Here is a 12,671-nt window from a genome sequence, read left to right as displayed (position 1 = left end):
AGACTGATTCCTAAATATTTCAATTTCTTGGATGTTATTGTGAAAGGTATGGTTTCCTTAATTTCTCTCTCAGTCTGTTTGTTGTTTGTGTATAGGAATACTATCGATTTTTGGGTACAACCTCCTAGCTATGTTGGAGCAAATTAAGACCACGTGGGAAAGATATCCAATGACCTATAGAAACAGGCAAATGGGGAAATGTCGCTGAGCAGAGGCAACTGAGAGGAGAGCACTAAGAGCAAGCTGAAGCCCAGGCAAAAGCCAAAAGGAAACAGAATTGAACATGGAAAACCTAGAAGGCTAACCGGTGCTCATCCACCCAGTAAAGTGATGTGGCGGGAAAGTGGCTCAGGTCTTAGTTGTCATAATTTAGGCAAATGCTACCCATGGTAACACCTCTTTCCTCTGAAGATTCTGACACTGGTGGTCTGAGCACCTGTTCCTCTCACCAAGAGGGATTGAGAAGCCAGTAGGAACCCTTTCTAGAAATGGGAAGGATTGGCCCATCTTGAGGCAGAGTGGAGGACTGGCAGATGGATATGGTTTTACCGTACCTCCAAAATCAATTTTCCCTGGGAAGGAACAAAGTATGCTGGAAATACCTTTTGGGTCTCTCATTTCTGAAAATATGAATCCAAGGTTAGTTCCTGTGTCTGGGGGGATGATTGATACCTGAAAAGGTGAGCAGTTCTTCCCCACAGCCAGCCTAGGTACTGTGGCTGTGGTGTCAAGTCTGAACAAAAAGCTCTCTGTAGACTGTTATCCTGACTATCTTTTCCCCGGAATATATCGATCTCCAGGCCAACTGTGCCACGCTTTCTCTTCCCAAGGACCCTTTAGATGGAGACACTGTGAGTGAGAGGGACCCATAACAGAGCACTTCCTCTCTCCATTTCAGTTTCTGATCTCTCTCCATCTACTGATGCCAGTGGCTTCCCGCTTATGGAGTTGTCCCTGAGTGACAGACTCTCCCCTTCAAGATTCCAGTGCCTGTTTCCATCAGATGCCCACAGCCTATGTACGTTAAGAAGCCTGTGGGAAAGGCAGCAGTCTTGTGAAGATGCAGATTACCTGCACATCTGTCTGGGTTTAGTTAAACATGACTGACTAATTTATCTTGCAGTGTGCGATTAACTTTGCAAGTTGACTTGGCAATTTTCTCTGCTCAGAGAATATTTAGAATAGATGGTGTGTATAGCAATAGAGGAAAAACAAGATGTTATTAATTTTTCATTTTCAAATGTGAGATTGACTATAGAGCTCACATGTTATTCCCCTCAGAATATTATACCACATGCTTTCTTGTTTAAAGTGGTACAGTGTCAGAAAAGTGCAGGCTTAATCCCCTAGAGCCCAAGACTTGGGACAAATGTATTAGTGAGCTTCTTCCTGGAATAAGACTTGGTATGAAGGCAATCACATGAATCCCTGCTTTTAGCCACAGCTACTTCCCCTCAGATCTGTGAGCTTAGCTTAGCACGAGATGATGGATCCAGACTGGCATGGACTTATTTTCTTCATTGTCATCCATCTTAAAATGCTGAAGGGAAGGAAGGACATAGATTTGAATATCAGGATACCCTGGTGAACCTCCAGAAAGTTAGAAATCCTTTTCACCCAAAAGTATGTAGTGCAGCATTCTGCTGTGGTGGAAATATTCTGGATCTATGCTCTCCATTGTGAAGGCAGCAGGGCAATCGTGACTATTCAGCATGCATAATGGGACCTGAAACTGAGGAACTAAATATAATTGATTTATATTCAGCTAATTGCAACTTATTGGATAACATAAGTATCCATCTTCACCTTTTTCTTGGGTAGACTAAGCCACGGTTGCGTGGGTGCATTAGTCTTCCTGATTTTCTGAAGGCTGTGATGCTTGCTCTAAGGTTACTTATAAATCTTCAATTTAAAAAACAATAATTGTCAAAATAAAAATTAGAGCTGGTACATTCCTGAGTAATTACTGTATGCCATGTACTTTGCTAAGAACTTTACACACATTGTCTGATTTATAGTCACTGAATGATGCTATTATCCTGGGTTTATAGGTGGGGAAGTCAAGGGGCCCAGGGGTTAAGTGACTGCCCTGCAGTCCTAGCCAGTGAGTGGCAAAGCTGAGATTCATTCCAAGCAGTGTGACTCCATACCTGTTAGATCTTCTGCCAGTCAAGACACTCTCAGTGCCATTTCCTGGTGGGTGTTTAAAAATACAGTCGGATCCTGATTGTTAAAAGCAATGCAGTGTCTTGAGGTCATTAAGAAATTGTGTGTAAATACTGGGCACATATTCAGTCTGAGCTTTGTAGAGTTTGAAGTCTGGATCCTAGCTGGAATGAAGGTAACCGTTACAAATAACAGCACTCAGGTTGCACAGCTCAGCATGGGCCTGGGCACCTCTCATGCAGGTCAGAGGAGGAGGAGAGATGTCTCCTGCCTGAGATGTAGAAAGCTGGATCTTCTGCTGGGCACCAGGCAAAGAAGGATAGATTTGATGGACATTCAGAAGTAGATGTTAAAAACAAGGAGAGGATCTATGTTTCACCCTTTTCTTTTAGAGAGCACAGACCTCTATGGGGCAAACAGGTAGGGCCTACTGTCTTCAGTTCAGTCAGGGCCTGTGCTGTGTGCTGGACTGGAGTTTGTCTCCTTCTCCATCATTGACCCTGTGCCCTCCTGGTCGCTGTGCTCTGCACCCTAGCATGCATTGCTCAACTTCTTAGCCATTTGTTCCTGTAGCTTTAGAATCTGGGGAAAAGCAACGTTTCTGCAATTCACTTCCTTATGCCCTTACTATGCTTTGGGACTTTTGTCTCTTCTCTCCACTTGCTAAGGGCCACAAAGGACATTGCTGGGTTTTCTGTGTCTTAATAACATCCCATTGCCTGGGAAGTTATCTCCTTTCTCTGCATTCTTTTCTCTCCTTTGGGATTTCTCCTCTCAAGTCTTATCCAACCTCGCAGAAGACTCTCAGATTGTTCACTCACCTCCTCACCTGCCTGCCCACCTATGAATCTGAATTTCCTCTTGTCCTTAGGAGCATCCATCTGCCTGAACTACTCTGCTACACCCTATGAAATGAACCAGATAGTAATGAATGGGATGAGACAAAAAGAACTCCTGCTGAGAAGACATTCCTCTGTTAATGGTGGAAAATCAGAATGAGTCCATAGGAAGGCTGGCCGAATAGGCCAAATCCAAAAATCCAAACAATAGGCAAAAACAAAATTGGGAGCCTGCTACTCCTGGGATCTTTTGGTGTCCTGTCTCCATAGCAGCATTAGCTATCCATAGGTAATCTCTTGGCATGAGTGTAGTAAAAAATGTAATTTCTCTAGCAAAACTGAACTTTTATGGTGTCATCAAAAGGGATCTGTGTCAATCTTTGGAGGATACTGTACAACCATGTGGCCTGTGCAGCTTGCTTTAACAGCTGGGAGGCAGTCCAAATTCCAGTACCAGCAGCCCTGCCCATCTTGGGAATTTAGATTTTTTTCTGTCCCACTCTGTTCTTGTTATGGCAGCATCCTTTGGGGCACTTTAATTGTGGAGGGGACAGTTACATCATGGTTGGCCAGGAAAGTTGCTTTGAAAGGCTTTGGCAATAACCTCACACACTCAGGGCAGGAAGCCCAAGGACTCACCAGTGTTCTGTTTGTTTTTCTCCAGCCTGCACGGACAAGGAGCTGAGGAACCTTGCTTCCCGGCTGAAAGACTGGTTTGGAGCTCTTCATGAGGATGCAAACAGGGTCATCAAACCTACCAGCCCTGACACCGCCCAAGGCAGTAAGATGACTCTATTTTTGCTAATGTATTTCACTATAAATATTACATTTCTTGATTTAATAAACATTATTGAGTTAGCAGTAGCATTTGGAAGTCAAAAAAGAAACACTACATTAAAATATGTTTCAAGTTTTTAAATATTAACATATGAAGAAAGGGATGATGCTTTAGAACCAAGGAAAATTACAACATATTTTTATAACCAATTACAAGAATATATTTAATTTATAGATTTTAGAAAATACATTAAATTTATGGAAAACTATAAAATTCTACCATTTTAGCAACTGTAAGCATGCTATGATACATACTTTGAGCTGTTTTCTTCATCATATATAAAAATATGTTTGCCTATGATTATAAAATTTGAGTCACATTTGAAAGATTGTTTTATAATTTTTTATTTATAACTATAACTGTCCTCTCCTGTTGCTGAGTAGTAAGTACTCTGCTTTGTAATATCTACATAGAATCCTAGTGTATGGATATAATTATTTGAGTAGACCTATATTTGGGGATCATTTATGTTGTTTAGTGATATAAACAGCACTGTGGCAAGCATCTTTAATGATATACTATTGATATTATACTTTGTGCATGCTCTCTAGATTGCATTTTGTTTTCCCTAAAAAGTCCTGGCCACTTGTCCCCCTTCCTCACCATTAACATACCTCCGCCTCTGAGAGGTACCACTGTTTTCAGCTACTGAGTGGCGGAATTCTCTCCCATTAGCAGCTGCAGAGGAGACTCGGAGTGGGTCTTACACTTGCTTGCACTCTGATGGGGTCTCTCCATGCATTCACCTCAGGGATGGCGAGCAATGAGCTTCCCCACCTTGTGGCCAACAGGCACAGAATGATTACGGATCAACACTATCACTGAAATACATGCAGTTCTGCCACAATCCATTAGCTGTAGCATTGTCATGTTACTTGGTTAAAACACAAAAATGCATTGTTTACTATTTTGCCCCATCCCTGATCGCACATTTGTTTGGGTGGAATACATCATCAACATCCGGATTCAGCATGAGCAGCACTAGTCTCCAATCAGAAGAAAAGGATCTCCAACCAGGTGCAGTGGTACAGTCCTACAGTCCCACCTACTCAGGAAGCTGAGACAGGAGGAGCTCAAGAGTTTGAGGCCAGTCTAGACAATAAAATGAGAAAAAAAAAACAAAAGAAAACTAAAATCTCTTACCTCTTTGGTTGTTATTTGCTCTGCCTAGCTTTTGAGAGATACCAGTGGGGAATACTGACGTAGGGATAATTACTTTAATTGCTTGAATTTTTACCTTAAAGAGCTGGAATAGAGGGGTGGGGAGAAGGAAATAGAAAGACTGGAGATGTGATATGTACCTCTACCAAGTCCGCACGGTGAATGTAATTATTATGTACTGAAAACATGGAATAATAAAGATTAAAATAAATTTAGAAAAATGAAAGCAAACACTGAATTGGGGCATGTGTGGAAACAGGTAGTGATTGCTCCCTGGGATCTAAAGCGTTCTAAGGGTGGCTCTTTTCCATGATGGTGTCTGTAGGAAAGGTAAATCAAGATAGTTGTTTGTTTTCCATTCTTGCTAGAGGTTCCTTGGGAGTTTGTGGACAATTAATTCGCAGATAGTAGACAAACTTCTTCCCCGGGTCCTCAAGGAGTAGACGTGCCCTTGAGTTTTCCGAACAGCCTTTCAGCAGGGAGCAGATTGACAGGAGGAGAGCAGCCTCCTGCAGCCCTGCAGTCCCCGGAGTCTCCTTCTACAGACAACTGGGGAGCCTGCAAAGGACTTGTTTGGCCAGGAGCAAAGTGAGTCCCCAAAGAGGCTTTTGGTTTGATGTCCTGAAGCAAGTGGAGGGAAGGAAATATAAGGAATGACGCTCAGTAAGCCCACAAGGCCAAGGGAGAGAATGACAGTTTTATCAGCCTGGAGTCCTGAAAGGAAGAGCTGAAACCTCGCTCAGGCTTGCACACTGGAGGCCCCTGCAGTCGTCTACACCCTATTCTAGACCCTTTTGAATGGGGGAAGAGTATCCTGACTTACTACTTTCCCAGTAGCTTGGCACTTCTTTCTGGCTGTCAGCCATGAACTCCTCTTGTATGTAAAAATGTTAATATCATACACAATTGATTCCAATTATACATTCTATGCACAAGTATACAGTAGTGCCTAAGGACATTATTGGTATAGAGACTGTTTGCAGTCAAGATGTTCAGTCAAAGAAAGGGCCACATTATGTCCCATAGCCCCTTTTGGAATATGGAGGATTTTTAAAAAATATGTTCTAAAGTATATTTAGTGTTTCTGTTTTAATATTTAGATCTTTGATCCATTTTGACATCAGTGCATGGTGATAGACATGGGTCTAGTTTTAGTCTTCAGCATGTGGAGAGCCAGTTTTTCCAGCACCATTTATTACAGAGACTGTCTTTCCTCCAGTGAACATGTTTGGCCCCTTTGTCAAAGATAAGGAGGCTGGGTGTGTTTGTAGTTGTGTCTGCGTCTTCTAATCTGTTCCACTGATCCTCAGGTCTGTTTTTTTGACAGTACTATGCTAATTTTATCAAAGTAGCTTTATAGCATAATTTTAAGTCAGGGATTGTGTTCCCCCCTACCTTGCCTTTGTTGCCCAGGATTGCTTTTACTATTCTTGGTCTCTTCTGGTTTGTATCAGCTCTAATTTTTTAAAATTATTTTTTATTCTCTGTAAAATTTAAAAAAAATAAAAGTGTTCTAAAGTGTCAAGATTAATAAGTTTTAAAATGCCAATATTTGTTGGAAAGGGTTAACCCAAGGTAACTAGAAAACTTCTCACAACAAGTATTTCTACTGATATTACGTGGCTGTTGTGGCAGGTTACTGAAGGGAGCAAGGGTGTCTGTCTGCAGGGAGTTTGCAGTCTTACTAGCAGTTGTCAGTAATGAGGGAAAGCACAGGCTTCTACTGAGAGCTCAGCAGTGCTGCTGCTGAACTCACTGTGTTGCCTCTGGACAGTGACATCCTTCCTATATAAAGGTCCTGCTCTAGGCAGGGTAGGCACACCGTTCCGTGTCTTACATATTGCTGATCAGACAAGGGATCCTGGCAACAAACATAGGCACCACTGAAGTGGGCCATCAAGACTGCCCATGGCAATTACTGTATTGTCCTCTCTCACCAGCTTCCCTCGACATGCACATCCTCAGTATGGAAAGCTCCATTAAGGTAGAGGGGAGCCTTGTGAGAAGAGGCACTGAGAGTCTGGACTCAGAACTGGGCTGCCTGAGTTCGAATCCCAGTTCTAGTGTTGTGTGACCTTGAACAAACAACTCAAGTTTTGAACCTTATTCTCAGACCTGTAAAATGGAGATGATATGGTACCATTTAGTAGGACTGCTGCAAGAATTTAGTGAGATAATTAAAAATAAAAATAGTGCTTAGAAGAATGCTCTATGTATAGCAACACAAAAGTTAACTTTTATCACTAGTATGCAAAGAAAATCAGTCCTAGAAACCCAGTTTACAGAGTAACCCAAGATTGTACTACGCTGTTGGCTCCAAAGGAAAGGTAAGTTTTAGATGTGGGCCATGCCTTCCCTGGGGTTTGTAGCTGTCTCAGTATCTCTGGTGTAGAGATAAGTGTTATTATTGAAAGGCATAGTTTCTATTTTGGAAAGAAATAATTCTTTAAAACAGCTATTTTCCCTCCCATGGGGAAATGAGAAAGAAATTATTGTCTTAGTTCATTTGGGTTCCATCTCATGCATCTCTTTAGGGGATTACAGAAAAGAAGGATGGGAACAGAAGTGGCACCTGGCTTGTTTTGCCATTAATGCTCAGACTGTTTGGATTTAACAGTCCTCTGGGATATAATCAGTGCTTCTGAACTATGCTGCATAGTTTTATTTCACTGGTATATTTTATGCAACCTTTTGTTTTCATTTTCCCAAGTACAGTTCTCAGGATAACTTACATTTCTTATTCACCATGCTGTGTTTTTCCTTTTAGAATACCCATTTTAAGCAAGTCTAGACAATGAAACCATATTCACATCACAAACACGGGCATTGGGGATTTGTTCCCTTTAGAATGTATTTTCCTCAAATACTGACTTTTGTGCATTTTAATGTGTTTAATTTAATAAACAACAACAAAATATTCTTGCATGTCACTGAGACTATTCAGGCAAGGCCTCAGGGTGGCAAAGTCCAGGATGAAGGGCGGCTGAGATGTGCATTTCCTCCACAGGATTTGACACCAGCATCCTGCCCATCTGCAAGGACTCCCTGGGCTGGATGTTCAACAAGTTGGACATGAATTACGACCTTCTGCTGGACCACTCAGAGATCAATGCCATCTACCTGGATAAATACGAGCCATGCATCAAGCCTCTCTTCAACTCTTGTGACTCCTTCAAGGATGGCAAGCTCTCTAACAATGAGTGGTGCTACTGCTTCCAGAAGCCTGGAGGTAAGGCCAGAAAGAGATGGGATCCAGAGCCCAGGGTAGCTATTCTGGGCTTGGGAGGCCTCCTTAATACATAGCAAGGTGGCAAAAGAAAAACACAGCTAGAGGGGCCGGGGATATAGCTCAGTGACATAAGCTCCTACCTGCAAGTGCAAGGTCCTGAGTTTGATTCCCTGTACCAAAAACAAACAAACAAACAAAAAACCCACAGCTACAGAATAAAAAATTCAACCCAGTTAATGGTAGGTCCTCAAGTTAATTTCTCCTCAAATATCTTTGGTTTTGACTTGGTATATTAGAAAACTAAGTACATAAGCAAGGAGTCTCATATTTAAGTTGTTCCTTCCTTTGGAAAAATCTCCCATTTTATAATATCTCAGTATATTCATCTGTAGAATGGTATAAAGAAACCTTCCCTACATAATTCCCACAGGGCATTTTGAGATTCTCAATGTGAAAAATACTGTACAAATGTAAGAATATCATAATTCCTATTGTCACACAAACGTTCCAGGTTCCCTTTAGAGAAAGATACTTGTTTAGAGGTTTATACTTAAGATTTGGGGGAATATATGAAAGGATAAACCAAAGTCAGACAGGAGAGTCATCATATAGAGACATTCAGAGTGGGAACAGGAAGATTCTCAGGAGTCCATTGTTAGGTGCTGTGACTTCCTATGGAGCACCATGGGTTTGGATTTAGAGCCATCCATCTCAGCTTTCTGGCATTGTGACCAAGAGTGACAGTTCAAGGCACCAGCAGAAACTGGCTTGCATTTGACATTCAATCCCACTACCCAGAAACAACCTGGCCCAGCATGGGTCAGGTGTCCCCAGTCAAGGGAGGGCTGGCCGGCCTCACCCATAAGAAAGGAGGAGAGCTACTACTAGTATTTAGATTGTGCATGTCTGCTTAGATGATACGAGCATACACCAGAATGTCAGCACTGCCAGAGGGCCTGAAGTGACAGTGAGTACGTGTGTGAACATTTATAGCATTGTAATAGGTGGTCCTGGAACAGAATTACTAGTCAGAAAGCAGGTTCATCTTCAGATCTGAGCATTCTTCCCAATTTGCACTCCCAAGAAATTGTACTAGTTCTCAGTCTCACCAGAAATATCTGAGAATACCTATTTTTCCATGGCATTATGAGACTTTATGATCATCGCTTATCAATAGGCCTTATTTCATTTCTTTTACCCTGCATGTTGAACACTTGTACTCCTCTTTGACACACTTGTATTTCTTTAAATGTCTCTTCTTTGTACTTTTTTTTATTTGACTCTTGTATTTTTGTTTTAGTAGGAAATTAACCTCTTTTTTAGTTTTAGTTTTAGTAGGAAATTACCTCTTAACACAGGTTAAGAAAATTAGAACTTCCATAGTCAAAGGTATTACAAATATTTTCCCTACTTTAAATTTTGTATACTTTTTACTAGGGAGATATTTTAAATTTTAGCAAAATGAAGTTGTTCATTTTTTTTTTTTTTATTCTCTGGCTTGTTTGAAGCTATAAAGCTTACACTAAGCTTAGAAAAGTATTTCTCACTTTAGATTGTAAAGCAATTTTCTTATGTTTTCCTTAATATCTTTGGTTTTTATTGTTCATTTAAATTTTTTATCTCTCTAGGCTTTTTTGTGTCTATGCACAAGAAAGGTTTCAGCCTCTTTCGTCAGCCCTGAAAATGAATATCTGTTGCCTTTCTGTCATTTATTGAAAACTTATCTCCCTCCCATCAATGTGAAATACCATCTGCAAATGCACACCCATGTGTGCCCCCATACATCTTATGCATTTTTCCGCATACTCTGTCCTGTTTATCTTGGTATTCATAGATCACTTCCATGTATTTAAATCACAGTTGTTACTTAGTATGTCTTAGTATCTGCTAGGCCCAGTCTTTCTTGCCATTAATCTTTTTTTTTCCAGAATTTTTTTTTTCTGGGTATTCATATGTTTTTCTCCCTCTGTAAACTTTAAAATCAGTTTTTTACAATTAAAAATAAGTTCCTGCTAACTATCAAACACTGAATTTTTTTTATCTTAGAACAGTATTTGTGTCACCCAGTGTTACATTTTAAAGTTTTGTTCTCACCAATATTGCATTTCCCTTGTGTTATTCGTGCCCCTGGAAAAGAACTGTTTTTCCTGTTATATTTCACTAGTGGTTGTTTCAATCTTAATCTTGTTTTCAATGCCTTTGCTAAATTCTCATTTTGTTTATAAGTTATGGTGGTTGGTTTGCTTGGGTTTTCAGGTGTGCAATCATTTCATCTGCAAATAGAGATCATTTTTTTCTTTTTCAATTTTTATACCTCATTTCTTTCTGTTTCTAATTATATCATCTAGTAACTATAAATTGATCTTAAATAATACCTATGTTTTGTACTTTTTTGATAAATACCTTAGTGATGCAACATTAAGCTTAATGATAGCTTTAGGCTTCAATTCATCTAAAATTGTGTGTGTGTGTGTGTGTGTGTGTGTGTGTGTGTGTGTTTCTTGTGTTTCTTAAAGCACAGAGCCTGTGTTTTAATGATGCATCTCCAGCTGCAGTGCCAGGGTGAGGTGACACAGCTCAATCAAGCCATGGACTGGTCACTTTGCTAACTAAGGTTGACCCTCAGAATGGGCTGCCCCTTCTGCCACTGCTCTGGGAAGCCAGGATTCTTCACTGGGATGTGGTTGTGCATGACACTTGGATTCATTTAGCATAGTAATTCATTGAAGTTCTTTACATCTTCTTTTTACAGTGTGGATTTCTCTCATTTTCTTAATTTTTTCATTAGATCCTCGCTACCTCTGTCGCTGCTCCATCACCAGTTGCAGGATTTCTATTTCATGTACATACTAATTGAATTTATTTTATCTAAAAACTTGAAGAGGATGAAAAACATGATGATGAAGTCATACTTAGTGTTTTCTGTTTATTAACGTGTATTTTTGAGATCCAGATTTAGCTGATGACCATAGATATTGATTGCTGATATTTTTATTATGATTAACTTGTTGATTTTCCACAGGGTCCTGAATGTCTTTTTTGACTCCAGACAAATTTAAGAGAGCACTCTTAAAGTCTTCACGTTGGGGAGATTCTTTGTTAAATAACTTCACTATTTTTTTTTTTTTTTTGCTAAATTTGAATTTCACAAGTATTTTTTTCTTCAATTCTCATGGGAATTGCCTTCTTTCAATTAGTCTTTGAATGTTTGTAATATTTCTGTTTTGTTTACCCTTGAAAAACCAAGTATAAACTTCCTGGAATCAAGTTTTTTTTTTTAAAACTCTACTACTGGAGTTAGCTACAAAAAATGTGAAAGCATTAAAATATTTTGTTTTATTCATGATGTAAGCATTTTGCCTGGAAACCAAAAGAATTTTCTGTGTGCTTTTCAAGGACATTAATTCCCAGTATGTGTCTTAATCTTGCTTAGCCTATGTCGTTGTCCCTAGACTCAGAGTAATCTATGGAAATAATGGTCATCTGCTTAGCAACAACACTGTGTGTTATGAAATTTTTATCCAAAGTTTTCTTGAGTAAATTTAGCTGGATTAATTTTTCCTTATCTTTAAATAAGTAGAGTTTTAAAAATTTCTGTGCAACAATTTGAAGGATCGTAAAATTGGAAACACTTCACCATGAACTGTCTGACCTCATGCTTACATGATTTTGCTTTTCCTCCTTTTTAGAAGCAGTATTCTAAACACCTATAATTTCTATTCTTTCTGCACAGCTACAAAGATGAAAATTTCTACTTGCAAAATAGGGATAATATTGCTACCTATTTTATATGGTGTTTTTGAAGACTAAAGACACATGAAGTTCTAACAATGGCTGGTATCTTCTAGAAATTCAGCAAATGGTAGCTGTCATAGAAATTCTCCCTTTTATAATCACACACAGAATTTGTTTCTCCTTTTCTATTGTTTTCTGTTTGGGTCTTTCTTCTTTACTCTGAAGGCATCTAAAAGTCAGAAGTCAGTAAATGTATTTGATAACCAGTTTCTCTTACAGACCAAGCATCAAGACCAGGTGGCATAGTGAAATCCGCAGGGTAATGGGAATTTGATTTCTTCATCTATGGGTATGGGGCCTATAGAAAGATGCAGTATGAGTCTACTGTCAGAACTGAGAGAACAGGACACGCTGCCAACACCAGGGCGACCATGAGCAAACAGTGGAATCTCCCAGTGACAGCAGACTTGCAAAGGCATGTCATGGTCAATCTCCAAAGAATTAGTGAGGTCATTTGTCATTGTGCTTGGAAAGGAAGTAAGTTCTTTTTTAAGGAGGGAAGAGCACCATGTTCTTCCCTGCACCTCACTTTTAGCCATGTGTCTCCCTGTAACTTCGTTTGCTGGTACATATAGTATACATCTTAGAACTGTGGAGGGGGCTGGGGATTTAGCTCAGCGGCAAAAGCGCTTGCTTGGCAAGC

General features: G+C 39.9%; 1 protein-coding gene across 1 annotated transcript in view; it reads left to right on the top strand.

Annotated features, from left to right (window-relative positions):
• Spock1 (sparc/osteonectin, cwcv and kazal-like domains proteoglycan (testican) 1) overlaps positions 1 to 12,671 on the top strand; it is a gene marked incomplete at its 5' end in the record, with an annotated part of 510,842 nt that overhangs the window by 487,807 nt on the left and 10,364 nt on the right. Inside the window, 2 exon segments of the mRNA XM_005376592.2 lie at positions 3,670 to 3,786; positions 8,012 to 8,233. Coding sequence (XP_005376649.2) covers positions 3,670 to 3,786; positions 8,012 to 8,233 — 339 coding nt within the window.

Source organism: Chinchilla lanigera, unplaced genomic scaffold (genome assembly GCF_000276665.1).
Source record: "Chinchilla lanigera isolate Chin_1 unplaced genomic scaffold, ChiLan1.0 scaffold00007, whole genome shotgun sequence".
Taxonomy (NCBI): domain Eukaryota; kingdom Metazoa; phylum Chordata; class Mammalia; order Rodentia; family Chinchillidae; genus Chinchilla; species Chinchilla lanigera.
The sequence above is the reverse complement of the archived record's forward strand: the minus strand, read 5'-3'. Positions and strand labels throughout refer to the sequence as shown.